At 43.7% G+C, this 25,078-nt stretch overlaps 1 protein-coding gene across 1 annotated transcript in view; it reads right to left on the reverse strand.

The window, feature by feature from the left end:
* Cfap70 (cilia and flagella associated protein 70) overlaps positions 1–25,078 on the reverse strand; it is a 54,480-nt gene that overhangs the window by 24,216 nt on the left and 5,186 nt on the right. Inside the window, exons 3-12 of the mRNA XM_052189820.1 lie at positions 20,837–20,935; positions 20,577–20,656; positions 17,439–17,618; positions 16,207–16,389; positions 13,389–13,483; positions 8,647–8,746; positions 5,219–5,353; positions 4,282–4,449; positions 4,062–4,142; positions 3,259–3,350 (exon numbers count right to left, since the gene is read on the reverse strand). Coding sequence (XP_052045780.1) covers positions 3,259–3,350; positions 4,062–4,142; positions 4,282–4,449; positions 5,219–5,353; positions 8,647–8,746; positions 13,389–13,483; positions 16,207–16,389; positions 17,439–17,618; positions 20,577–20,656; positions 20,837–20,935 — 1,213 coding nt within the window. The remainder of the gene's footprint in view (positions 1–3,258; positions 3,351–4,061; positions 4,143–4,281; positions 4,450–5,218; positions 5,354–8,646; positions 8,747–13,388; positions 13,484–16,206; positions 16,390–17,438; positions 17,619–20,576; positions 20,657–20,836; positions 20,936–25,078) is intronic.

Below are 25,078 nucleotides of genomic sequence, written 5' to 3' on the forward strand. Positions count from 1 at the left end.
AAGACGGGACTGATCTGAGCCTGACTTTTGAGTACAGAAAGAGGCCAGAAGAGGACACTGGATCCCCTAGAACTGGAGTTAAGAGTAGTGTTAGGCAGCATGTGGGTGCTGGGAACCAAACTCAGGTCGGCTGGAAGAGCAGCCAGTGCTCTTGGTCACTTAGCCATCTCTCCAGCCCCGTCTCTCTACAGCTTTTCTCTATAAAGCAATATGTGCCAAGATCCTTGCCTTTTCTCTCTAGGGAAGCTTACATGGATCTACAAGGAGCAGCAGGCATGGTGCTGTGCACCTGTGACCTGCACTTGGAGGCTGGAAGCAGGAGATGGCCACTGTCGTCTGTACAGTAAGTCAAGGCCACTGTCATCTGTACGGTAAGTCAAGGCCAGTCTCGGCTTCTTGAGCCCTTGTCTCAACAAACAAACAATGCACAATAAAACAGAAGAAAGAACCTTCTTCTATCTCCAAGGGATAAATCAGGTAGCTCTGGTCCCTTAGAGTTTCAGATCCTATCCAAAAATACTGTAGTGCCTTGAGACCTTCAATTCTACAAGTTCAACTTTCCTTGGATAGGACCTAAATAATTGTATAGGACTGCTAATGATTAGTAAATTGAATCTTATTTATCTTAATAGAGAATCATAAAAATTTTAATGGCTTGGAATAATGTGTAGCTAAGAATCTCCTTTCAACTTTGTTGTCAGCCTCCTACCTTCCTCTCTGGAAATATTATCATCAATTCATTCAAAATATATGGCGAGTTCCTACCGTCTATCCAGAGCTTTTCTAGGCCTGGGGATGGAGCTAAACAACACAAGACTCTTGCCTTCACGGGGCTTACTTTCTGGTAGGAAAAGAAAACTATTAAGATAAACATGCTAGTAGCGTGTGCCAGAGGAAATGGTGTGGAGAGGCAGAGCTATGCTGGGGCTCATGCTAGCGGGCGCAGGAGAGCAGACTTCACCAGGGAAGGCTTCATTGAGAATGTCTGGACAAAGGTCCAAGGGAAGAGAGAGGGACAGTCACGTGGCCTTTGGAATAGGGTTATTTCAGGCAAAGCATCAGCTAGTGTAGAGCTGGCTGCACATGCGAGTTTAGTGTTTGGCAAATGCCTTTAATCCCAGCACTCAGGAGGTACGGAAAGGTGATCTCCATGAGTTCAAGGCCAGCCTGGTCTACAGAGTGAGACCCTGTCTCAAAAGCAAAACAAACAAGAATAACAAAAAACGAGTCTTACATGTGAGGAAAAGCACAGAGAGTAGTTTGGGTGGACTGAGGGTGGAGAGCCAAGCAGGCACTGAATGTGCAGCCATCGTAGGCCTTCGCGAGGACCTCTACTCAGGGTGTGAGGGGCTTTCACTGGTAGTTTCAGAGCAGAGGGATCATTATATTATAGTGCTGTATTAATGAGCTGGGGATATGGTTCAGTGGAGAAGAACGCTTGCTTGCAAGCCAGAAGGCCTGAGTTTGACTCCCATCTCTTACGTAGAAGCACCACCATTAAAAAGGAAGGTATAAGGATATGATTCGCCTGCGGGAGTAGGGGTGGGCATGAGTAGGTAGGGAACAGGGGTTAGCTCAGCCCAGAAGTTTAGATAAAATGTTAAGTTCTATGTTGAGTGAAAAAAACTCCATCTCAGAAAAACTAAGGTGGGCCATGGAGATGACTCTAGGGATGAAGGCATTTGCAGTGCAAACTTGAAACCTGAGTTCCACCCCTGGGCCCTATGTAAAGGGGGAACAAGGGTGCCAACTCTACAGAGTTGTAATCTGACCACACATACTGTACACACACCATCACCATCAGTACCACCACCACCACCACCACCACCACAATAATAATAATAATAATAATAATAAAATAAAACTTTAAAAAGGTGAAAGTGACTGATGAAGACTGCCCTCAAGCTTCCACACATGCACGTGAATAAGTACACATATACACACATGTACATACAGACATATACAGCACACACACACACAGACAGCACATACATGAGTGAATATGCCCATATACACATGTATATATATTAGTTTACCATGCAGACACACACACACACACACACACACACACACACACACACACACACTGCACATGCATACAGGCAAAATACTCATAAGATAAAGATGCTGGGCAGTGGTGGTGCATGCCTTTAAACCCAGGACTCAGGAGGCAGGGGCAGGCCTCTGTGAGTTTGAGGCCATGTTTGGTCTATAGAGTGAGTTTCAGGGCATCCAGACCTATATAAAGAAACCTTATCTCAAAAACACAAACAAACAAAATAAAATTTAAAACAGAAAAAAAAGGGGCAGTGGTGGCACACACCTTAAATCCCAGCACTTGGGAGGCAAAGGCAGGAGGATTTCTGAGTTTGAGGCCAGCCTGGTTTACAGAGTGAGTTCCAGAACAGCCAGGGTTACATAGAGAAACCCTGTCTTGAAAAACCAAGAATCAGAAAAAAATGACAAACCTTTATCAAGATCTAAGAAAAAAATAATAGAGATTGTTTTAAAAAGGATGCAAGAACACTTTGGAATATTATATATCAACAAATTTAGATTGCTGCTGAGATAGTAACATATCAACACAGTGATGGTTCAGTAAACACCGTTTTCAAGGATTATGTATATGTCTGTGTGGTGCATGTGTCGTCTATGGCCTTAAAGCAACTCCCAGACAGATAGCAAGGTGTGAAAATACTGTCACAACACAGTAGGAATTTGGGTGTTTTATACTTTCTCATTCATGTCAAGTAAAAAAAAATGTAATGACATGCCCAATGAAAAAAGAATAATGGAATAAACTCTATCTGTAACAAAATAAAAAACTGTTGCTTAGGGAAGGGAAAATTTCATCTTGGGGACAAAATGAGTGGCCTCTTCTTTTCTTTCTTTCTTTCCTTTCTTTCTTTCTTTCTTTCTTTCTTTCTTTCTTTCTTTCTTTCTTTCTTTCTTTCTTTCTTTCTTTCTTTCTTTCTTTCTTTCTTTCTTTCTTTCTTTCTTTCTTTCTTTCTTTCTTTCTTTCTTTCTTTCTTTCTTTCTTTCTTTCTTTTGGATTTGGTGTTTTTGAGGCAGGGTTTCTCTGTGTAGACCTGGCTGTCCTGGAACTCACTCTGTAGACCAGGCTGGCCTCAGAAATCCGCCTGCCTCTGCCTCCCAGAGTGCTGGGATTACAGGCGTGAGCTACCGCCACCACCACCAGGCGAGTGGCCTCTTCTTCATTGCTAAACTGTAGCAGACAGGAGAGTAAGTGCCCCGCACCTTCTGGCCAGTTCCTCTGGCATCCGCTTCGGAACCAGGGCTTTGTCCAGCTGGATCTCCAAGACGATGTATGTTCCCGCTTCTATATATTGCTGCAAAGACACGGTTATTCGTTAGTCTCATAAAACGGCAGTAATGGAACATTTTTAGTAACATCAGGTACTACTTACAAGATACTGAGTGAAAATACGCGTATAAAACTGCATATGCGGAGTGATCTCTGTGGTCCAAATATTTTACATAGGATAATAATTTGAAAGGAATGTGGCGATAGTGGTTAGCTCATCGAAGTAGGCGTTTTCATGGCTGTTCTTGGAAAGTTCTATTCTAATGGCTCCCATTGAACACACTTTTTAAAAAATTTCACTTATTTTCTGAGACAAGGTTTTACTATGTAGCCCTGGTTGACTGGCACTCTCTGTGGACCAGGGCCTTGAACTCACAGAGTTCCTCCTGTCTCCACGGTGTGCACCACCATGCCTGATGAACTCATTCATACTTCTCTTGGAACTATTTTAAATACACGTCACTCTTTCCTTTTTTCTCTGCACAGAGAACCCTGCCTAGGAAAACAAAACTAAACTAAACTAAACTGAACCAGTGTAATTCTGGAAGGATCGTAACCACAGTCTGGTGCGAACTCTCTTTGCGGGCTCAATGAACAAGCTTGCCCGATGTCATAGAGTACTCATGAGCAAGCACTTCTGATGACTCGAGTCTCACCTCTAGCATTTTCCATGGAAGCTGTGCTACTCAGTCAAAGTCTGGGAGAGGTTAGTGTCTGAAAAGATGAAGATAGTTACCTGTCCTTCAAGGTTGTGGCTCAGGGGGGCTTCGCTTTCCAAAGGGGTGTCTGAGCTCTGCGATTTTATACTAGGCGCTTGCTGAAACAAAAAGAAACATCAAAGCATGGATTGTTTCGTGGCCTTCAGGGTGGTGGGGACAACGAGACGCAAAATACAGCCATACAATTCCTGGACGGGAAAGGAGTGCAAGGGTCTGTACGTACGGTCTCGAGCCTACCAACTCTCCGAGCCGAGCCCGGCCTTCTATGTCCTTCTCTTTCCCTGGTTTCTCTTCTTTCAGATTCTTGGAGAGAGGTTTGGACAGTGGAGAGTTAAGTCCCCCTGCTTTGTTGTTGTGGACCAAGTGGTGCCCAGTGTCCCTGAACAAGCTGAACAAGCACTTGGTCTGAAAAGAAGCAAAGCAAGGGAAAGATGAGTGAGTCATAGGTAATGGGCCCCGCCCGCCCCGCCCTCACCCCACCCACAGGGGGACAACTTCTCCAGATCATCTCAGCAGCCAGAACAGAGACCTGAAGACCCTCTCTGGCCCCCTCCCTTATGGAGCATATAAGGGACTAAGTCACCAACCAAGGAGTACACAAGGCTCCGGCTGCATATGTAGCAGAGGACAGCCATGTTAGACGTCAGTGGGAGGAGAGGTCCTTGGTCCTATGAAGGTTTGATAGATGCCCCATTGTAGGGGAATCGAAGGCAGGGAGGTGGGTGGGTGGAGGAACACCCTCATAGAAGCAGGGGAGGGGGACAGGAGAGGAGATTTCTGGGAGTGGGGAAAACTGGGTAAGTGGATAACACTTGAAATGTAAATAAAATAAAATAAAATAAAACAGTTCGTGTGTGCTCAGTCAGGTCTTATCAATTAAAAAAAAAAACCCTATCTATATTACAAACACAGTTAGCAACCAGTGTGCCTGGGAGGTCATAAAGGAATTAAATTGACATAGCACTGAAATGACGTCTGAACATGTGTGTCTATAACCCAAAGACAAATGCTTCTCTCAGCCTTAACGAGAGAAACCTCTCTTTACAATACACAGTGGTGAATGCCATTTACTAAGTGGTTCTAGACATCATTGCAAAGACCTGAGTGCTAAAGATGCAATCAAATACATATGTGGGCGATAAATTAGGATGATACATCTTATGCAATTTCTTACCTTTTCAAAGACAGTCCCGTCCAGGTAGGGGTACACATGAAAAGCCCCTCTTATCCTCTTCACACCTGGGTACAGGAGTGGGACCATGTTGACGTAAGCCACACCGTGAAAGGAAAGCTGGTTTTCATCATCGATCTGAGGGAATAGGAGCAGAGCTGTTACTGCTATAGCGTGGAGGGGCATGCGTGTGGAGGTCAGACTCAGAGACCAAAGATTTGTTCTAGAAACAAGCTCTGCTAAGCAAGTAGCTGTGTATCTTTGCTCAGTGACAGACACTTTGGGACCTGGTGTCATTTCCAGAGTGGGTTTAACAACCACCGAGTTAACACATGTTAGCAGGGTTAATGAAGTAAAGGCTGTAGCCAAGTCAACATATATTCAACTGAATTGACATTACGAATACCCAACCAAAAAGTCCATTTCAGCAAATCGCTTCTTAGGAGAAAATTTCGTAAAAAGGGTAACAGAATTTAAGATAAACAGATGGTCTGACTCAAACTGTATTTCGGGGTTCTGTGACATGAGCAGACCCTTCCAGAGCTTTAGTATGACCTCTGGCCAGCATGCTTTGGCATATCCCTTCATGCTTTGCTGAGAAAGGGTGTCTTTTTTTATCCAGGTTCCAAAGAGCGCTTTCATCAATCAGCAACTCCTGCCACCAACTGAGGACCACAAACAAGGCTGCCTTGTATTTGTAAGACCCGATTACATCCAAACTCTCGCTCTGAACATAAAGTGCTTGCTAACAAACATATTCTAATGTCATTTTGCCATAAAATAATTTAAGGGAAAATCAAATTTTAGAGAAAACAATAATTCTGAGCTTAAAAAGTAATCTCTTTAAGTTTGCCTACTATAATAACAGATGCAAGATGAAAAAAATCCTTTGTTTCCATCATAACATTTCATGGCTTTGATGTCTAAGGGATGTTAACCAACATATATTATAATTAAAGAGGGAAATAGTTACATGCTGATGTAACTATTCTGTTTTAGATAGAGTAGGGTTTCCTCATTTAAAAACTCTTTGGGGGATGGCACAGGGGACACAGAGGCTGCCCCACAAGTGTGAGACCAGAAATCTGGATCCCAGCACACCCATAAATGCTGATCATGGGGAGCAACCCACTGGAATCCCAACACTGGGTAGGCTGGGACCAGAGATCCCAGAGCAGGCCCACCAGCTAGACTAGCCCAAGTGGGGAGCTCTGAGTTCAAGGTAAGAGACTTGGCTGTAACGCATAAGGTGGGGAGCCATCAAGGAAAATATAGTGCCAACCTCTGGCCTCAACATACTAGTGCACACATGTGCACATGCACTCACATGTATATGTGCACCCACACATGCAGACACTCATATATGCATGCATATCATATGCATAACCAGCATTTCAAATGATTTTCAAGGAGTAGGCATGGTGTCACATGCCTTGAATCCCAGAACTCTAGAAGCAGAAGCTGGAGGATCTCTGTGAGTTTGAGGCTAGCCTGATCTACATAGTGAGTTCCAGGACAGCCAAGGTTATGTAGAGAGATGCCGTCTCAAAAGCAAAACAACAACAACAACAACAATTAACAGAAGAGATGGCTCAGTGGTGAAGAGCCCTGTCTGCTCTTCCAAGAGGACGTGGGTTCAACTCCCAGCACCCATATGACCGATCACAGCTATCTTTAACTCCAGTCCTAGGGGAATCTGATACCCTAACACAGACATACATGTAGGCAAAATACCAATACACATAAAATGAAAATAAATAAATGAACATAACAAACACAAACCATTTTCATTATATACGTTCACAGTATGCAGCGCCGTGTTACCCCTTCTTCCCTTTAGTTCTTCTTGTCCCCTAATTGGTGTTGCTTCGACTTTCATGTCACATGTACAGACATAACTTTAAGTATCTGTATTAAATCCAGGAACTCCAAATGACAGAAAATATGTATTTCTCTTTCTGAGACTGACATAATTGGTATCCTATGACTGCATCTATTTTCCTACAAATGACATTATTTTATACCTTATAGATGAAAAAAAAAATCCCAGTATGTATTTATACTTTTACCATAGGTACCATAAGGAATCATCATTTTTGTCTAGGTCAAAATGAGTAACGTAATTTAATCTAGTTAATTTAGACTTACTGACAGAATGTGTTAGAGTGCTTGTTAATGGGATAGGATTCATAGATAAACCACAGTTCTGAAAAGACAAGCTTTCGTGAGCCTGGAAGGTGTCCTGTATTATTTTTTCCTGTATATGTCTCTTTATTATTCCTTGTGTATAAATTCCATGAGTCGGGGTCGTTCAGTAGACTGCCATTTAAGGTGATCGTTGCAGTGAAAGGGAAGCTCCCTGTCTTTAAAGCCATTCCCCTGCCTGGGCGCCTGGGCTGGGTGCCTGGGCTGGGCGCCTGGGCTGGGCGCCTGGGCTGGCTCCACGGCTTTGCTACTGAGAACTGTGCGGTAATAAACACCGATGGGCCGGTATCTCCGTCGTGTGCTGACTTGGAGCCATTTGGGCAAATACTCAGAAGTGGCACAGCTATGACATGCTAGATCTATTTTTAGTTTTTAAGGAACCTCCAGGCTCATTTCCACAGCAGACTGATTAGTTTCCACCCCGACTTTAGTGGACAAGGATGCCTTTTGTTTGTTAAGGTGGTGACATTTTTGTTACAGAAAAGAGCCTTTTCAAAACCAAAACTTAGATGCTTGACAAGGGCCTGCTATGCGTTGTACATCAGGCTAGGTTTGTGCAGACTCTAAAAGCAATCTATTGACTGACCCCCTACCCTCACAGAATTTAAGGACATGGAGAGAGGATGAGACATAGACAGGAAAATGATACAGAACACGGTCCAGGCTCACAAAACCCTGTCTTTCCAGAATCATGGCTTGTCTATGAATCTTATCACTTAACACGCAGTCTAACATCTCTTGTAGGTACGTCTAAGATAACTAGATTGAACTGTCTCGCTCATCCTGACCTAGATGAAAATGAGTATTTCTTATGGTACCTATGGTAAGATTGTGTGTAACACAGGGTCAGGGGAAGGAAGCATCTGAAAATAAGGCTTGAACAAGTATTTGTGAGCACCAGGGAACTTCAGCGGCCAATCATCCTGGTTTTCCTGGGACAGGAGCTGTCAGTACATACACTAAGAAAGTCCTAGGCAAAGAACCACAAACAGGTCACATTAGGGGAAACAGCCACATACGACTGGATTAGACATAGAGACACAGAGACACAGACTTGATTTGATAGGTCACTTCTAATTTTAAAAACTTGAGGGGAAGGCACTCTCTGTGGTCTAGGCTGCTCTCCAACTCCAGATCTAAAATGATCCTTGTCTCAGACTCCCAGCGCTGGGAACCACGGGCAGAAGCCACCACACCCATTTTATTTTGGGGATTCACATGTTTACCTTCTCAAGTTTGCCTGCTTTGGCCTTCGGCACAACGATCAAAGGTACTCTTGTGATCTCCACTGGCCAGAGTCGGCAATCAGCAATTCGCTTCTGTAAACTGCAAAGTAAAAACCATCAGTACTATCTGCAAATGCAGACGGTAGAGCTGGAAAGGAAATGCTCTTCATTTTTAGGAAATTATGAGTAAAATGAGCTGGGGATATGGCTCAGTTGGTCAAGTGAGTGCTTGCCTAGTCCTGGGTTCAGTTCAAAGTACTAAAAATAAAATCTATTGCCTAGGAAGTAATGGAATACATGTGATGTGATGTAATGTGTGTGTGTGTGTGTGTTCATGAGAGAGAGAGAGAGAGAGAGAGAGAGAGAGAGAGAGAGAGAGAGAGAGAGAGAGAGTGAGAGTGAATGTCTATCTTATTAGGCAGATGGCTTTATGTTTGTTTGTGGGACAATCTCACTAGAATAGCCCAGTTTGATTTCAAACTTAGAACCCTTCTGTTTCAAGCTCCTGAGAACCTGAATTACAGATGTCCACCACCATGCCTGGCTTCATCGCTGATTTTTTTTTTAAATTATTATTTTTAATCATGTGCGTGCGGATATCTCTGTGTGGGTTACATGCATGTCAGTGCAGTGCCTGCGGGTGGCACTGGATGCCCTAGGAGCTCCTGACAACTGCGAGCTGTCTGATGTGGGTGGCAGAACTGAGCAAGTGTCTCCTGGAAACAGAGACGGTGCTCGTCATAACAGCGGAGCCACCTCTCCAGCCCAGGAGGCTGAGGTTTTAAAACCTTCCTAGGTTTATAGATTTATAAAAAATAATTTTTTAAATGCTAACAATTTCAAATAACATATCTTTTAGTGCCACACGGCAGCATAAGCTCAACAGGAGCCTAATACACGTTTGAGGGCTGCACATCCGAGTCCCAGGCGGGTCTGCGATACAGCAAGACCCCGTCTCACAACCAAGCAAGCCCCTGGGGAGGTTGGGGGAGGTGGTGCATGCCTTTAATCTTAGCACTGCTAGACAGAAGTCAGGGAGCTGAATTTCAGGTCACACTGGCCTCATCTACATAGGGAGACCCTGACTAAATAAACAAACACTGAAAACTGTAAAGGGTAATTTCATCAAGTTGACAGGACTTATATTTACCATCCTTAGATATATTTCACTGCACGAGGAAGACCCACACTGACTGAATGTGGTTGGCGGCATTTAGAGAGCTGAGGTCTCTAACTGAATAAGGACAGGAGTGACAGCCTTTGCCTGCCTCTGTTCCCTGACGCCATCAGCTGCTCCAGCTCCTATCTTCCCACCATGATGGACACATCAACCTTTTCCCCCCTGAGGATGCTTAGGCCAGGAATTTTATCACAGCACTAAGTATGTGTTATAAAAAATGTTTGCATTCTCAGAATATCCAAGATACAATTCACAGACCACGTGAAGCTCAAGAAGGAAGACCAAAGTGTGGATGCTTCAGTCCTACTTAGAAGGAGGAACATAATACTCACAGGAGGAAATACAGAGACAAAGTATGGAGCAGAGACTGAAGGAAAGGCCATCCAGAGACTGCCCCACCTGGGGATCCATCCCATATACAGTCACCAAACCCAGACACTATTGTGGATGCCCAGAAGTGCTTGCTGACAGCCTGATATAGTTGTCTACTGAGAGGCTCTGCCAGAGCCTGACAAATACAGAGGCAGATGCTTGAAGCCAACCATTGGACTGAGCACAGGGTCCCCAATAGAGGAGTTAGGGGAAGGACAGAAGGAGCTGAAGGGGTTTGCAACCCTAAAGGAAGAACAATAATATCAACCAACCAGATGCCCTGCCCCCAGAGCTTCCTGGGACTAAACCACCAACCAAATTATTTGAGGCTAAGAATTAAAAATTCCAGGGCACCCAGATATAAGGGCTACCTGTTCTAAATGTAGGAGTCCTGCAGGGAAAAAAAACCCTCATGTTCAATAAGGGTTGGAAAGTAAATGGTTTGAAATACTTGCCAGAGTTTTCTGGTTTGTTTGAGGCAGGGTCTCACTGTGTAGCCCTGGCTGACCTGGAACTTGCTCTGTAGACCAGGCTGGTCTCAGACTCACAGACTGAGTTCTGCCTCTGTCTCCCCAGAGCTGGGATTAGAGGAGTCTCCAGTTGGGAGTGTCCTTTGTAAGAAAGGCTTGATGTTTAAGGGAAACTACCAGAGCTTTGTGTTCTGAGAAGACAGCCAGCTACACAGTTCCACCTCTGCCCAACTATTCTATCTCTCGGAAGTTTTGGAAGGAGGCAAAAAAGACTATGAAACCCTTCTGAGAACAACAGACCAAGGACTCAAAGCTACTGCAACAAACAGAACCCATTCCCACCCCAAAACCTGCCACAGGGCTTCAGCAGAAGCACAGACCAGCTGAGAGCAGCAGAACAGAGGCCCACCCCGACAGATGCTCTTAGGTTAGCCCAAAGATAACAGGCAAGAGAAATGACCCAGAGGCCTGTGGCATGGCTATAACAAACACTCACTGTATGTGGCTCCTGAACAGATCAGGGACAACCCTCACACAAAAATCCTAGTCCTTAAATTCCCATTTCCTCAACTATAACATCCAGATACCAACATTAAATAGGGCCAGTGCTGGCTTAGTGAGACCCTCATGGAGGAAGAAAATAGGTGGTCTTCTGATCCCACACATGAGGAAGTAGGGCTTCACAATATTTGATGCAGATGAGATTGAAGACATGGTAACTCAGAAGTGAGCCATCCACACTGTCTGTGGGGTCACGTTATCCCCAATCATGGCCCTGGGCGAGCGGCAGGTCCTGCACTCCTGAAGCTTCCACTGTGCTGTCCCCACCAAACGTGTCGGCTAATGACAATCATGTCCACTCAAAAACCTTGCTGTACCTGCTATGGCTATCCTGCAAAAGGCTAAATAACGTTTTTTCTCAGACAGAAAACCAGCCAGCGGCCCTGACCCGTGAGGCAAGGCTGTGAATGTGCATTAATGGGCAGATAAGAAGCGCTAGAGGTTACAGAGAAACGAAGTACTGAGTCACAAATCCATAGAACACAAGGAAAACACCCAAGCATTCCATAAATTAGAACAATTAAAACTTTGTCTTATTCTTAAGTGATCTAATGGATGAGTATGTGATCAAATTAATCTGAGCAACAGTTTATCCTTAGTAAAATCAAATTCATCAGCATGGAAGGGGAGTCACATGTAACCAGGGAGGGGACCGGAAGTACACCTCTGAAATACCAGCCCGACTTTATTATTATTATTATTTATAAATGTTAAACTATTCTGGGGGACAATGTTTTAAAAAGCCAGCTCCGAGGCCAGTGATGGCAGGCACACTTACAGTCCTCTGTTCCTCATCTGTAACCAGTTTTCTGTAGCAGAGACAGTTATTTATAGAATATCAAGCCTCCTGTCTCTCCTTAGTAGTGATATGCTGATTTGGGCTGGGTGACAATGTATCCAACTAAAACAAATGCATTTTCTAGCATCAATTTCATCTATAGATGGCCCATAAGATATAGACAGAGGTTATCAGTTTCCTGGAAGGTTCTTGGAGTGTGTGTGGGGTGGGGCTGACAAAAACCCTAAAAACATCTAAACGACCAGCATGCAAGCTTTTGAAGCCACATGCACTCCCTTCCACCACTTTCTGGTAGAAGCCAGGGCTCCAGCAATCCTTTTGGTTTTTTTAACTTCACTTGTTTGAGTGCTTTGCTTGCACGTATGTCACACGCGTGACATACGTTGTCTGCACAGGTCAGAAGACTCGATTCCCTGGGACTGGAGTTACAGATGGCTGTGGGCTGCTGTATGGACTCCAGGAATCAAACCAGGGCCCTCTGCAAGAGTAACAAGTGCTCTTAACCGCAGGGCCAGCTCTCCAGCCAAGCTCATCAGGGACACACAGATCTTGGTGCTCATGCGCATGCGCTAAGGGGACCTGGCATGTTAAGCCCACAGTTGTTCCAAGGGAAGGAAAGCTAAGTGTATTTCCTGCCAGAAGGCTGGAAAGGACAGCTTTTCTAGTCTAGTGGCCTCTTCGAAATCCAGAGCCAGCACCAGACCCTTCTTGAAACTTTGTTTTTCTTAGTCAATCTATAGAACCTTTTGTCATGGAAGATGTCATATGTACTTCACAGGTTCAGTGTAGTCACGTCTGATCTCTGTTCAGCTTGCTTTGTTCCTCAGAGATTTATGTATGTTTTGCTGTGCACATGGGGCTGAGCTGATCTTCACAAAAATAGTACTCACCAGATTACGCTGTGCTTAAATAAACTAAAAATAAAAAACTCCTGAAGTTTGACCCAATACCAGCTGCCTGGCTCCATATGGCCTCCGTGCCTCATCTCCCTGCTGCCCATAAAAGCCGCAGAGACACAACGTGTGCACACACAGAGACACAGACATACACACACACACACACACACACACACACACACAAGCTCTAACAATCTTGAGCCATTAGGTAGAGCAAAGACTGTGCATAACACTTATAGAATTATTTTATGTGAGTGGAAAAGAAATTCTCACCTTGGCAAAGTCTCCCCATCACATTAGATAGGGCCTCTGCTATCAGCAGATAAACAAAATGTCGAGCTGATACAGACGGAGTGGAAGAGAAAGTTTCAAACAGCCTTAACTCAAATAGCGTGAAGAAATTCCCTCCCCCCCCCCAACCCCGGGGATCCAGGTGGTTGGGTGCGGTCCTTTGCTGTTCCCACCTTGCAACGGCGGTAGGATGGAGGAAGCAGCGACTTTCCAAGTCCCAGACAATCCTCTTCTTCATGCATTCGGCTTGGTTCCTAAATTCCCTGTCCTGTGAAATAATAAGATGTTAGTTTCTGTTCTCTGTGTGCGGGTTTCCTTCTGTCAGTCTGTGGGTGCTCCTTATATGACGCCTACTAACTGCTTCGGTCTCTGAGAGAACCTACTGATGCAATGCAGTGATGAAGGCCAAGTGTTTATGCACATAACCTCGGTCTCTGATTCTCAACTCAGAACGTACATTAAAATCACAGAGGAGTGTAAAAAAAGATCTCCTAGCGAGCAACAGTGTGTCACTTACTCATTTTTAGTGCAGTCTTGAAAGGAGCTGGGTACGAGGCTGTGTGTATGAGCCCATTGCTTTTTGACGACAGATATGATGTGACCAGCTCTCTCAGGACATCTGTCATGTCCCTGACATGACAGACTGCATCCTGGATTCTGTCAGCTGAACATGCCCTTCCTCTCCTGAGTCACTTGCATCAGAATATTTTGCAACAATAGAAAATGAAACCAACACACCACTGTCACCATCTTAAAAATATTTTCAGGGACCATACTTAGTGGTGCATCTCTGTCACCCTAGTTCTGATGAGGCTGAGGCAGGAAGATGAGTTCAAGGCCAACCTCAGCAAATGTGGAGATTCAGTCTCATTAAAAACAGATCTTTTGGGCTGGAGAGGTGGCTCAGTGGTTAAGAACACTGACTGCTCTTCCAGAGCTTCCGAGTTCAATTCCCAGCAACCACATGGTGGCTCACAACCATCTGTAATGGGATCCAATGCCCGTTTCTGGTGTGTCTGAAGACAGCTACAGTATACTCACATACATAAAATAAATAAATAATTTTTTTAAAAACCAGATTTTATTTTCAGTTTGGTTTTGAGGCAGAGTCTCACTTTGCAGTCCCAGTTGACCTGGAACTCACTACGTAGACCAGGATGTACTCAAACACCCAGAGATCTTCTGCCTCCTGAGTGCCAAGATTAAAGGCACGTGTTAGGACACCTGGCACCCTTACAAAGTGTGGTCAAAGCTGAGAAACAATGATGTAAACTAAAATAAGCACAAGATCTAAATATATAGGATAAAGTATAAATATAAGGGAATTGCAAATATTCACTAAACAAAGAATGAAAAAAGACACGTCAGCAATTTTAAAATATTGCTCAGTCTTATTATTACAGCTTGGCTACTGAAACTCAATGTAAAGGATCAATATCCTCATTTCAGTAATTATTTTTCGGAATCTTTCTCCTGATGTTTGTCCACTAGTACAAAAACCATTTACAATCACTTTTCTATCATTTTCTATGCCCTATGTTGAAATAAAAAGAAAAAAATAAACTACAAAATCTTGGTTACTACTAGTAGCCAAGTAAGTAAGTTAAAGAATGGCCACTCAATGTCATATAATATAGAAACCACAGAGAGAGAGAGAGAGAGAGAATAAAAAATGTTATGTAGAGATGCTAAAAACAAGCCAAGTTATACAATGACCTGTACAAATGATGGGGACAGTATCAATATGCATACAGTAATATCTATTGTTATGTGAGGAAAAAATACCCAACATAGTTCCCTGCTCCTGATGTGAGAAAGCACAATCTGTACCCAGTCTGAAACAAAAACACTGTGGAATAAACAGAAAAACAGGAGTGTATTCTTGATATGTTCTAGTTCTGAAAATAATATAATGATATTTACCAAAAGTCTGGATTCCTTAAAGAAAAACTTTTTTTTTTTTTTATTAAACGTATATGGGCGCTTTGCCTGCATGTATGGCTGTGCACCGCGTGCACCGAGTGTGTGCCTGGCGGTCAGGGAAGCCAGAAGAGGGTGTCAGATCTACAGGAACCGGAGTTACAGATGGTTGTGATTTCCCATGTGGGTGCTGAGAATCGAACCTGGGTCTTTGGGAAGAGCAGTCACTATCCTTAACCAGAGTCATCTCTCTAGCAGCAAGAAAAAAAATTAGCTGCAAATTTTGCTGTAATGCTGTCTGAATATTATTTCACTACCTTTGGGAATCATCATCAAAAGGAAAGGCATTTTCCCGTTGCAAATAGACTAATATAAATGCAGCCACCTGGGAACTTTTACTGTTTTCTTTTAAACACATGCTTCAGTTAGGTAAGCCTTACCTAAACTCCCTTTCCCTCTTTTCCAGGATGGAGAGACAGGTTCCATCTCTTAGTCTTTACTTCCCTGCACTTCTGTATGTTCAAGAGGCCTCTGGGAGGAACCAGAGCAGAATACTAAGGTACCAAGATAGAGAAGTCACTGTACAGTTCTTAACTTTAACTATATAATCAGTTTCTAACTATATTATTAGTGCTATAGTTTGGAAGCTGAATGTCTCCCACAGACCTCTGTGGTAAAGGCCTCAGGAGGAGTACTCCTGGTAGGTTATGGAGTCTTTAGGAAATGAAGCCTAGTGGTGGACTCCTTGGGTACAAAACAGAGGGGCCAATCCACCACGGAGCCAAATTTCCAATTGTGAACCAAAATAACCATTTCTCTTCATAAGTTGATTATCTTGGGTATGTCATTGTAGTAACAACTGAATAACATACTTACCACATTAAAAAGAAATAAATGTAAATAAGGAGTAATTTAGATAGAAATCACTCTACAGAATTAGATGATACTCAATTTTGGCATACAACCAGTTTTGACAAAGGACAGGCGTGTGTGTGTATCAATTTCAGATTCACAAAGTGTTTATAATTTGTTAGCGCACGGTATTCATCATGAAAACATGGTCTCTCTCACCTCAGGATGGTTGAGTTCTCCTTCTTCCTCCTCATAGGGACCCCCCACAATGAACGCGTCAGGAATGTTATTAGCTCCGGGAGCAAGAATGTTGGCAATGGGCCATTTTTTAGGCCGGGGAACAGGCTCTCTTTCCCCTCCAAGCTTCAGATTTCCATTCTTGAATATCATAGTGTAGTCCTTCTAAAATACCAGATACTAGATGTGAGGACACACGTAGCCAGCTTTGGAACGTATCAAAAATCTGCTTTGTAGTTTTCCCAGTGGAATTCTGGGTATTATTTCCATGATTATCTGGTTCCATATAGGGGCCCGTGATCTTTATTCTATTTATGCTAATGTACAACTCTGTGATAGAAAAGATGATAAAGTGCAAATTGTTCTTTTAAAAAGTATTTGACTAATTTCCTTATGCGTGTGCGTGCACATGCACACAAATGTGTGTGGAGTTGGATGAACAACATTCATCTCCTCAGAGAGAGAGAGAGAGAGAGAGAGAGAGAGAGATGCTGCATTCTCTCCCTAGGTCCAAGGGACCAAACTCAAGGCTTCAGACTCCGCAATCAGCAGCATTGTTCTTTAAGCCAACTCAACAACTCAAAGGGGGGAAGAATAGTAGACACTTGAAGGAAGGAGCAGAACGAGGCACGGATGTGCCGTGTGCAGTCATGGGGTTGTCCTGGATAGGGAAGCAACCATCTAGATTCGCCTCAGGCTGATATCTCCAGTCAGGTATCTCTGGAACCCACCTAAACCCCCAGCACATGGACAATGTTATGCAAGTCTACATTCAGGCTGCGGCAGTAACACAGGTGAGGGCATTAATTTATGGCCCCTTGGGAATCTCCAGCAAGATCCTTAAGTGTCCCTGTACCTAAAATTCTGATCTAAACAATACCTGGAATTAAGAGAAAGCACTGCATAATGAGATACTTATGGAAAACCCATAAAACACAAATAATCCGTGTTTAAGCATACCGAAACCTGGCAACTTTTAGATGTTGCACATATTTTGGACTATAACTGTATGCTGATTAATAAACTACACGTAATATGTAGACTGTGAAGTAGGAAGGCATAAGTGTAAAACAAAAGTAAGTGCTAGTTTTTAAGCCTAGAATAAATCTCAGCCACTGGCAGAGTGAGTTTGAACTCAGTTGTGGCAGGGAGGAGCATGGCCCCGAGTCCAGGCTTGCTTGAACTCTTGTAACCCTCTGGAAGTAGGGCTTTACCTCTCCGACTGACGGAACCTGCAGACCAACCATGTAGTTCTGCTGCGGCCCCACCGGCATGAATGACTCGGGCACAGAATAGGCCGCCTCCAGCGTGACCTTTAGCAGATTGCTCGCTGAGACCTGGGCTGGGGTCAGTAAGGGCTCTGCCACAGATACCTTCACATCCAGGCTGCATTGCTGTAAGATAAAATAATAAAGTGAAGCAACGTTTATGAAAATGGACATGGGTCTTCATTCTCTTTATTATCTTCTACCACTGCTCAAGATGACGCCAGTTATTTCCAGACAGAGGAGTGGAAGAAAGAGTCAAAAGGAGAACGGGGAAATCTTACGCTGAACTAGTCATGTCACAGTGAGGTAAAGTACAAAGACGTCTGGGAAAGGAGCTGGATGGTTCCCTACTGGGCGTACCTGGCAGGGGCTCATGAAATGGGATTGAAGGTTTTTATTTTGCTAGCCTGTACTTTATGATTATGTGGGGTGTGTGCATGTATAATGTGTGTATATATGTTCAGGCATGTATGTGCCACTGTGAGCATGTGAAGGTTAAAGGGTCACCCACCTTGGATATGTTTTCACTTTCTCCTGGGCTTTGAAGGCCCGTGTCTGGCTTTCCATTGATTCTAAGAATCTGGACCTGGGTCCTCACACTTGTATGGCAAATGCCTTAGACATCACCATCACCTCTATACCATTATCATCATCATCATTATCATTGTTGCTATTATTATACAGGGCCTCACGATGTAGCCCTGGCGGGCGTGGAACTCGCCATGTACAGCAGCCTAGACTCAGACTCATGGACATCTATCTGCTTCTGCCTCCCAAATGCCGGGATTGAAGATGTGTATCACCATACCCACTCCTGTATGATTATCATAATTTAAGTACCGTGTCTTATAATAAGGTATTTTCAGCCAGGCAGTGGTGGAGCATGCCTTTAATCCCAGCACTTGGGAGGCAAAGGCAGATTTCTGAGTTCCAGGCCAGCCTGGTCTACAGAGTGAGTTCCAGGACAGCCAGGGCTACACAGAGAAACCGTCTCAAAAAAAAAAAAAAGAAAAAAAAAAAAAAGAAAAGAAAAGAAAAGAAAAAGAAAAAGAAAAAAAAGATATTTTCAAGTATCTATATGTGTGTGTACATATACCTAACATTCCCACACACAATACAATAAAAAGGTTTAAATATGCATTTACAATTTTAAAATTACATATTTAAGATTATTATTTATTTATATGAATGGGTAGGCGGTCAGAGGACAACTTATGGGAGTTGGTTTTCTCCCTCTACTATGCAGGTCCCTAGGCTGAGCTCAAGGCTCGGCACCCAAGTGTGTTTCCCACTGAGCCATCTCACTGCCCCTTAAATGTGCATTGATTGCTAATAATATGCTGATAAAGAAGACACATCCCCTTTCATTTATGAGCCTCATATTACAGGTTAATAAGTTATAACAAAATATTCTTGTTGAGAAGCACCAGAGAGGAAGAGAATAATTCATTCCTGGGTTGGAAAAGACTAGGAAACAATGCCATCAGATCCTGCTTTTACAGGATATCAAGGAGTTTGTGGCTTGGCTCAACAAGGGAAATAAAGAAAAAATAATTCTAGGTCCATCCCATGGCTCTGGCCATCTATGTGGCAGAGAATGGCCTTGCTGGACATCAGTGGGAGGAGCAGTCCTTGGGCCTTGGGTTTTCAATGCCTCAGTGTAGGGAAATGCCAGGGTGGGAAGGCGGGAGTGGGTGGGTGGGTGGGGGAGCACCCTCATAATGGCAGGGGCAAGGGGATGGAATAGGGGATTTCCAAAAGGGAGACCTGGAAAGGGGAAAACAATTGAAATGTAAATAAAGGAAATATCCAATTAAAAAATAAAAAAATAATAATTCTAGGTCCAAAGAAAAGCTACAGTAAAAAGGCTGAAACAGTGTGCTGCCTTTAGGCAAAGGTAAGGGACACAGTTCGGGACACTGGAACGGAATGCGTAAGGTGGTGGGAGTCAAGTCTGTCAACTGGGAGGCTCCGGTTATCAGCAATGTGGGTTGTTTGCAAAGAAATCTGGACCTTGATACACACAGTGGATAAGTCTGTGAGCCACACCAAGCAGGGAAAAGAGGTAAAATCAGATTTGCTTTTAAGTTACTTCGTAAGCAGCAGGAAGTCTGAGTGGAGGAGGAGGTAAGGTCATGTGCCAAGATTATGCCTAAGGACCCAATGAAAGCTGTGGTAACACGGAGTAGGAAAACCGTATAAAGGCTCTAAAGAGGCTAAGGAGGTAAAGTAGGTAAAGTACTTTGGTAACGTAGGTAAGGTAAAGTAGATAAAGTAAGCAGGTCGTTAGGATCCATGGCTGTCACTTGGACCCTGTCATGTAATTTCATGGATGGGCAAAGCCATCATGAAACACTAAGTCATCCGAGACACTAAGATGAAAGAAAGAGCAAGTTTAGGGGAAGAAAGTGAGTTCAATTTTAGAATGTTGTGTCTTAGATGTTTTATAGGATGTCACTGCAGAGAATTCCAGAGCATTGCAGAGTCTCACATTCTGAAATTCAGGACATGGTGTTGTCTAGTACTATTGAATTAGAAGTCTTCAACCAGAGGGAAGCCGCTGTGCCTACATGTCAAATATATGCTCTGCCTACTGTCACACATAATTTAACCCACAGGTACATAGCTCAAGAAGCATTTCCAGGGCTGGAGAGATGGCTCAGCAGTTAAAAGCACTGACTGCTCTTCCAAAGAGGCTCTGAGTTCAATTCCCAGCAACCACATGGTGGCTCACAACCATCTGTGATGGGATCTGACGCTCTCTTCTGGTGTGTCTGAAAACAGCTGCGGTGGACTCACATACATTATTAAATAAATCTTTAGCAACAACAACAGCAGCAGCAAATGCATTTCCATAGTTAAGCCTTCCATAACATACTTCTGGATGAAGCAGCCAATGCTTGCTCTGTGCCTCGTCAGCTCATCACACCGGGTTATAATCCTCGGGGTGGGACTTAGTTTATTCATCCCTGCTTAGCAGAAACCGGCACCATAGGTGTCCTGAAAGGAGGGCCAGTGCATTGCCCTCACCTGACCTGGGTTATGAGGCAAGCTGAACACACTAAGACTTAAAACTCGGATTACCTTAGAGCCTGGCACAGTAGTTTCCAAGGGTGACCCCGGCACAGGGTGTAGCGGGACCGTCGTTTCAAATGACTCCTCTCCTGTAAGGTCAAGTTGAGCCAAAGAAAAATGGGTCAGATCAAAGCCATTACAGGCACAGTCGTGTCTTCATTTTCCACTAAAATCTTTCAAAGTTAAGGAAGCTGGGTTTCAACACACTGCGGGGTATCAGTTTTATGAGTTTTGCTATTTTTTGCTTTGGGATAGAGTATACATCTGACCTTCTAGTAAAGGAAGAAGATCCACCACAGCTTGGCCAAGAGTTAAGGTTTTCTCATCTTTCTGTTTCTTTTCCTTTGGTAAAACTTCAGTCACCGTTACTAGAAACGTCAAAGCAAAGAAAATGAGAGCTTTTCTAACCACTCCATCAGACGGTGAAGCCTTAGCAAGCAAAGTCTAAGTTAAAGAAGTGAATTCTGTTGTGGGATGTATAACGCAATGGTAAGATTGCTGGCTTGAGGCCTCAGATCAAATCCCAGGACAGACATCGCTAACAGCAGCAGCGACAATTATCCCTAAATCCAGGAAGGTGCATCGGGGGACTACTGGGAGACCGTGGGAAGTCACCAGCTCTGTGACTTCAGAGCTTTCTGCCATGAATTATAAGGAATAGACATTACCTCAGAATCATTCAGTACATACATGTAAAGGCAACTGATGTATATAGCTACTGGCGACAAAGTTACTACCCCTTATCATCAGAAAGAACCACTGCTTCCCATCATATTTACCATTAAAAATTACTGACAGAAGTCATGCATTGTACAGTTACATCTATGAAATATATACAACATTTTAAGGAAAAACATTGCTGCAGAGTCAAGAAAACCATGTACAAATTAGAAATTCTTAATTTCGACTAGAACAAATCTTGCATTTTGTGCAATTATCTTGTATTTGCTAAACAACACATTTAAATGCATAGTGTTTTCATTAGGCTTAGGGTTAGGTTTAGAGTTATGTTGATGTGAGGTGGAAGAAAGAATTGCAAGTTTCAGGTCAGCCTGGACTAATGGTGAAACTGTATTTCTTGGACATTCTTTAAAAATTAACATTTTTAGATAGGACCTCATGTATCCCAGACTTTCCTCAAACCTGCATGTAGCCAAGGATGACCATGAATTTCTGATCCTTCTTCCTCTACTTCCTGAGTACTGGGATTACAGGTGTGCCTAGTGTCTTAGGGTTATCATGGCTGTGGTGAAACACCAAAGCAACTTGGGGAGAAAAGTATTTATTTGGCTTACATTCTACATCACTGTTTATCATCAAAAGAAGTCAGGGCAGGAACTCAAAACAGGGTAGGAACCTGGTGGAAGGAGCTGATGCAGAGGCCATGGAGGGGCGCTGCTCACTGTCTTCCTCTTCATGGCTTGATTAGCCTGTCTTCTTCTAGTATCCAGGTCCACCAGCCCAGGGATGGCACCACCCACAAGGGGCTGGGTCCTCAGATATCAATCACTGATTTAAAAAATACCCCACAAGTCCAGCAGTGGTGGTGTGTGCCTTTAATTCCAGTACTCAGGAGGCAGAGGCAGGAGGATCTCTGTGAGGTTGAGGCCATCTTGGTCTACAGAGTAACTTCCAGGATAACCAGGGCTACACAGAGAAGCCCTGTCTCAAAAACCAACAGCAATAAAATAGTCCATAGACTTGGCTTGCCCTCAGCCTACAACCTCAGCTTAGGGAGCCGTTTTCTTTTGTTTTGTTTTCTTTTTTCCCTTTCTTTCTATTTTTTTACTTTTTATTTTTTTAGACAGGGTATCATTCTGATGTTCTAGATGTCTTGGAACTCAGTATGTACACCCGGCTGGCCTCACATTCACAGAGATCCACCCGCCTCTGCCTTCCAAGAGGAAACACTTTCATTTGGGTTTCCAAATATCTGAATACTATATTTTAAGCATTTAACATTAGTTGTTTTTAGTCCAACATTTAATATTGGGAGTCAATTAGATCAGAGTTTCCTTCTTAGCTATCAGTCTTCATTGTCTGTTTTTCTTCCCCTTTATTGAAGACCCCCTCCCCCCATACAATGTATCTCAATTATAGTTTCCCGTCTTTCTTAGTTAGGATTTTATTACTGGAAGAGACACATGATCATGGCAACTCTTACAAAGGCAAGCATTTCATTGGGGCTGGCTTACAGTTTCAGAGGCTTAGGCCATTATTATCATGACGGGGAACATGGCCACACGCAGGCAGACATGGCGCTAGAGAAGGAGCTGAGAGTCCTACATCTGGATCAGCAGGCAGCAGGAAGAGACACTGGGCCTGGCTCGAGCTTCTGAAACCTCAAAGCCACCCCCAGTGACATACATCCTCCAACAAGGTCACACATACCCCAAGAAAGCCACGCGTCCTAATTCTTTCAAATAATGCCGCTTCCTTTGATCCAGCCTCTTAACCACTGAGCCATCTCTCCTGCCGATTCCCCCTGCTCACTTTGCTTCTTTGGCTGGACTAGGACTAGCTCCGTAGGCTTTAAACTCACAGAGATCTATGTGCCTCTGCCTCCAGAGTGCTGGGACTCACGGCACATGTTACCATGCCCTGCTTATAAGCCTAAAAATTCGGGACGCTGAATGAGATGAACAGGAATGAAATCCATGCTAAGAAAATGTCACAAACCGTGCTGGGGATGAGAACCAGGTGGTAGAGTGCTTGCCTAGTGTGTACAAAGCCCTGACTTTGATTCACAGCCTCGCATAAGCCAGGCATAGTAGCTGTACTGGATAGTTTTGGGTTGACTGATGGCTCAGTGGTTAAGAGGCTGGCTGCTCTGCCAGAGGACCAGGATTCAATTCATATCACCAATATGGTGACTTAGAACTATCCACAATTCCCGTTTGAACGGATCCAAGGGCAGTGGGCATTATTCACATGGTACATGTACATGCAGGTAAAGCACCCATATACATAAAATACTGTAAAAGCAGATTGTTTAAAACTTGAGAATCTTCGTATTGTTTTGTTTGAATTACTTTTCAGTTCTATCCTTTTTCCTGTCCTGAGACACCAGTGGTATTAATATTATGCACATTTCATAGTTCCACATGAACACTGTGCACATAGTTGCAGTTCCAAAGGACACTAACACTATGTGTGTTGTCATGGTTCCAAAGGACACTAACACTATGTGTTGTCATAGTTACAGAAGCCCTAACATTTCTCGTCATCTCTGTCCTATGTCCTCTGTATGGTTTAGGTCAGGTAACCTCCATTGCTCCGCCCTCCAGCTTGCTGCTTCTTTCCTGTTTTCTTAATTATTATTTTTTTAAGATTTATTTACTTATTATATATAAAGCATACACCCTTCCACCTGCATGTATACCTGCATGCCAGAAGAGGGCACCAGATCTCATTATAGATGGTTGTGAGCCACCACGTGGTTGCTGGGAATTAAACTCAGGACCTTTGGAAGAGCAGCCAGGGCTCTTAAAGTCTGAGCCATCCCTCCAGCCTGTTTTCTTAATTCTATTGTTGAGCCTAGTGGCGGAGATTTTCACATATTATGTTTTTCAATTCTGGTCATTTAAAACTATTTTTTGAGTTCTTTTATGTGTTTGAGTGTTTGTCTGAGTGTATGTGTGGCACATGTGTGCCCAGTGTCTGTGGAGGCCAGAAGAGGCGTTGGGTCCCCTGGTAACAGATTACATATTAGCCTCAGCATGAAAACTGAACCCAGTCCTCTGCACAAGCGTCTTCTGTTCCTGACTGATGAGCCCTCCATCCCTTTATCCCCAATTCCCAATTCTCTTATTTCTATTTAGTTTTTCTTTATGTCTTCTGTTTCTTTCCTAAATCTTTCTTCTGTTTTTTTCCCCATTTGTTCCCAGAATGTCTGCAATCATTCAGTGAAGTTTCATCCCTTGGCTTTTAACAAAATCCTTGCCTTGGAGTCGTAACCAACGGCTACCTTGGTGTCATGTCTGCTGACCACCTTTGCAACTTAGTCTGAGATCTCTCGTTTCTTAAAGGACCTCACGTTCTGCTGGAGCCTGGCTTTTCCCTAGTAGCCTCTGAAACTCTGGATTTTTACTTATACCTTCTGCTTTGGTTGGTTCTTTCTCTTTCTGATACTGTTTCAGCAGGAGTCAGAGGTACTGCTCTGGGGAACTGAGGCCTGAGAGGAGAAATCCACTCTCTCCACTCACTGCCATTGCTCCTTGGGGAAGCAGCGTCCAGTTACTCGGAAAACAACTGCCATTCCGATTCCTTGGTATCCACCAGCCATGCAGTGGGGTTGGACTTGGTCCCATAAGGCCATAATGAAGTTCTGCACCACACTGGGCCTCCTTTGACACAACCGTAAGAGGCCGAGGGTTCTACTAATCTCAGGATCCTCACGTGGTCCCCACCAGTGCCAAAGATCAGCAGAAGAGAACTTGTTACCATAGGAGATAACAGTCCTGGCTTCCTGCCTAGTTTCCTCCCGTACCACCAGGTGAAGAACCAGCCTG

The sequence above is a fragment of the Apodemus sylvaticus genome, chromosome 8 (assembly GCF_947179515.1).
Source record: "Apodemus sylvaticus chromosome 8, mApoSyl1.1, whole genome shotgun sequence".
Classification (NCBI taxonomy): Eukaryota; Metazoa; Chordata; class Mammalia; order Rodentia; family Muridae; genus Apodemus; species Apodemus sylvaticus.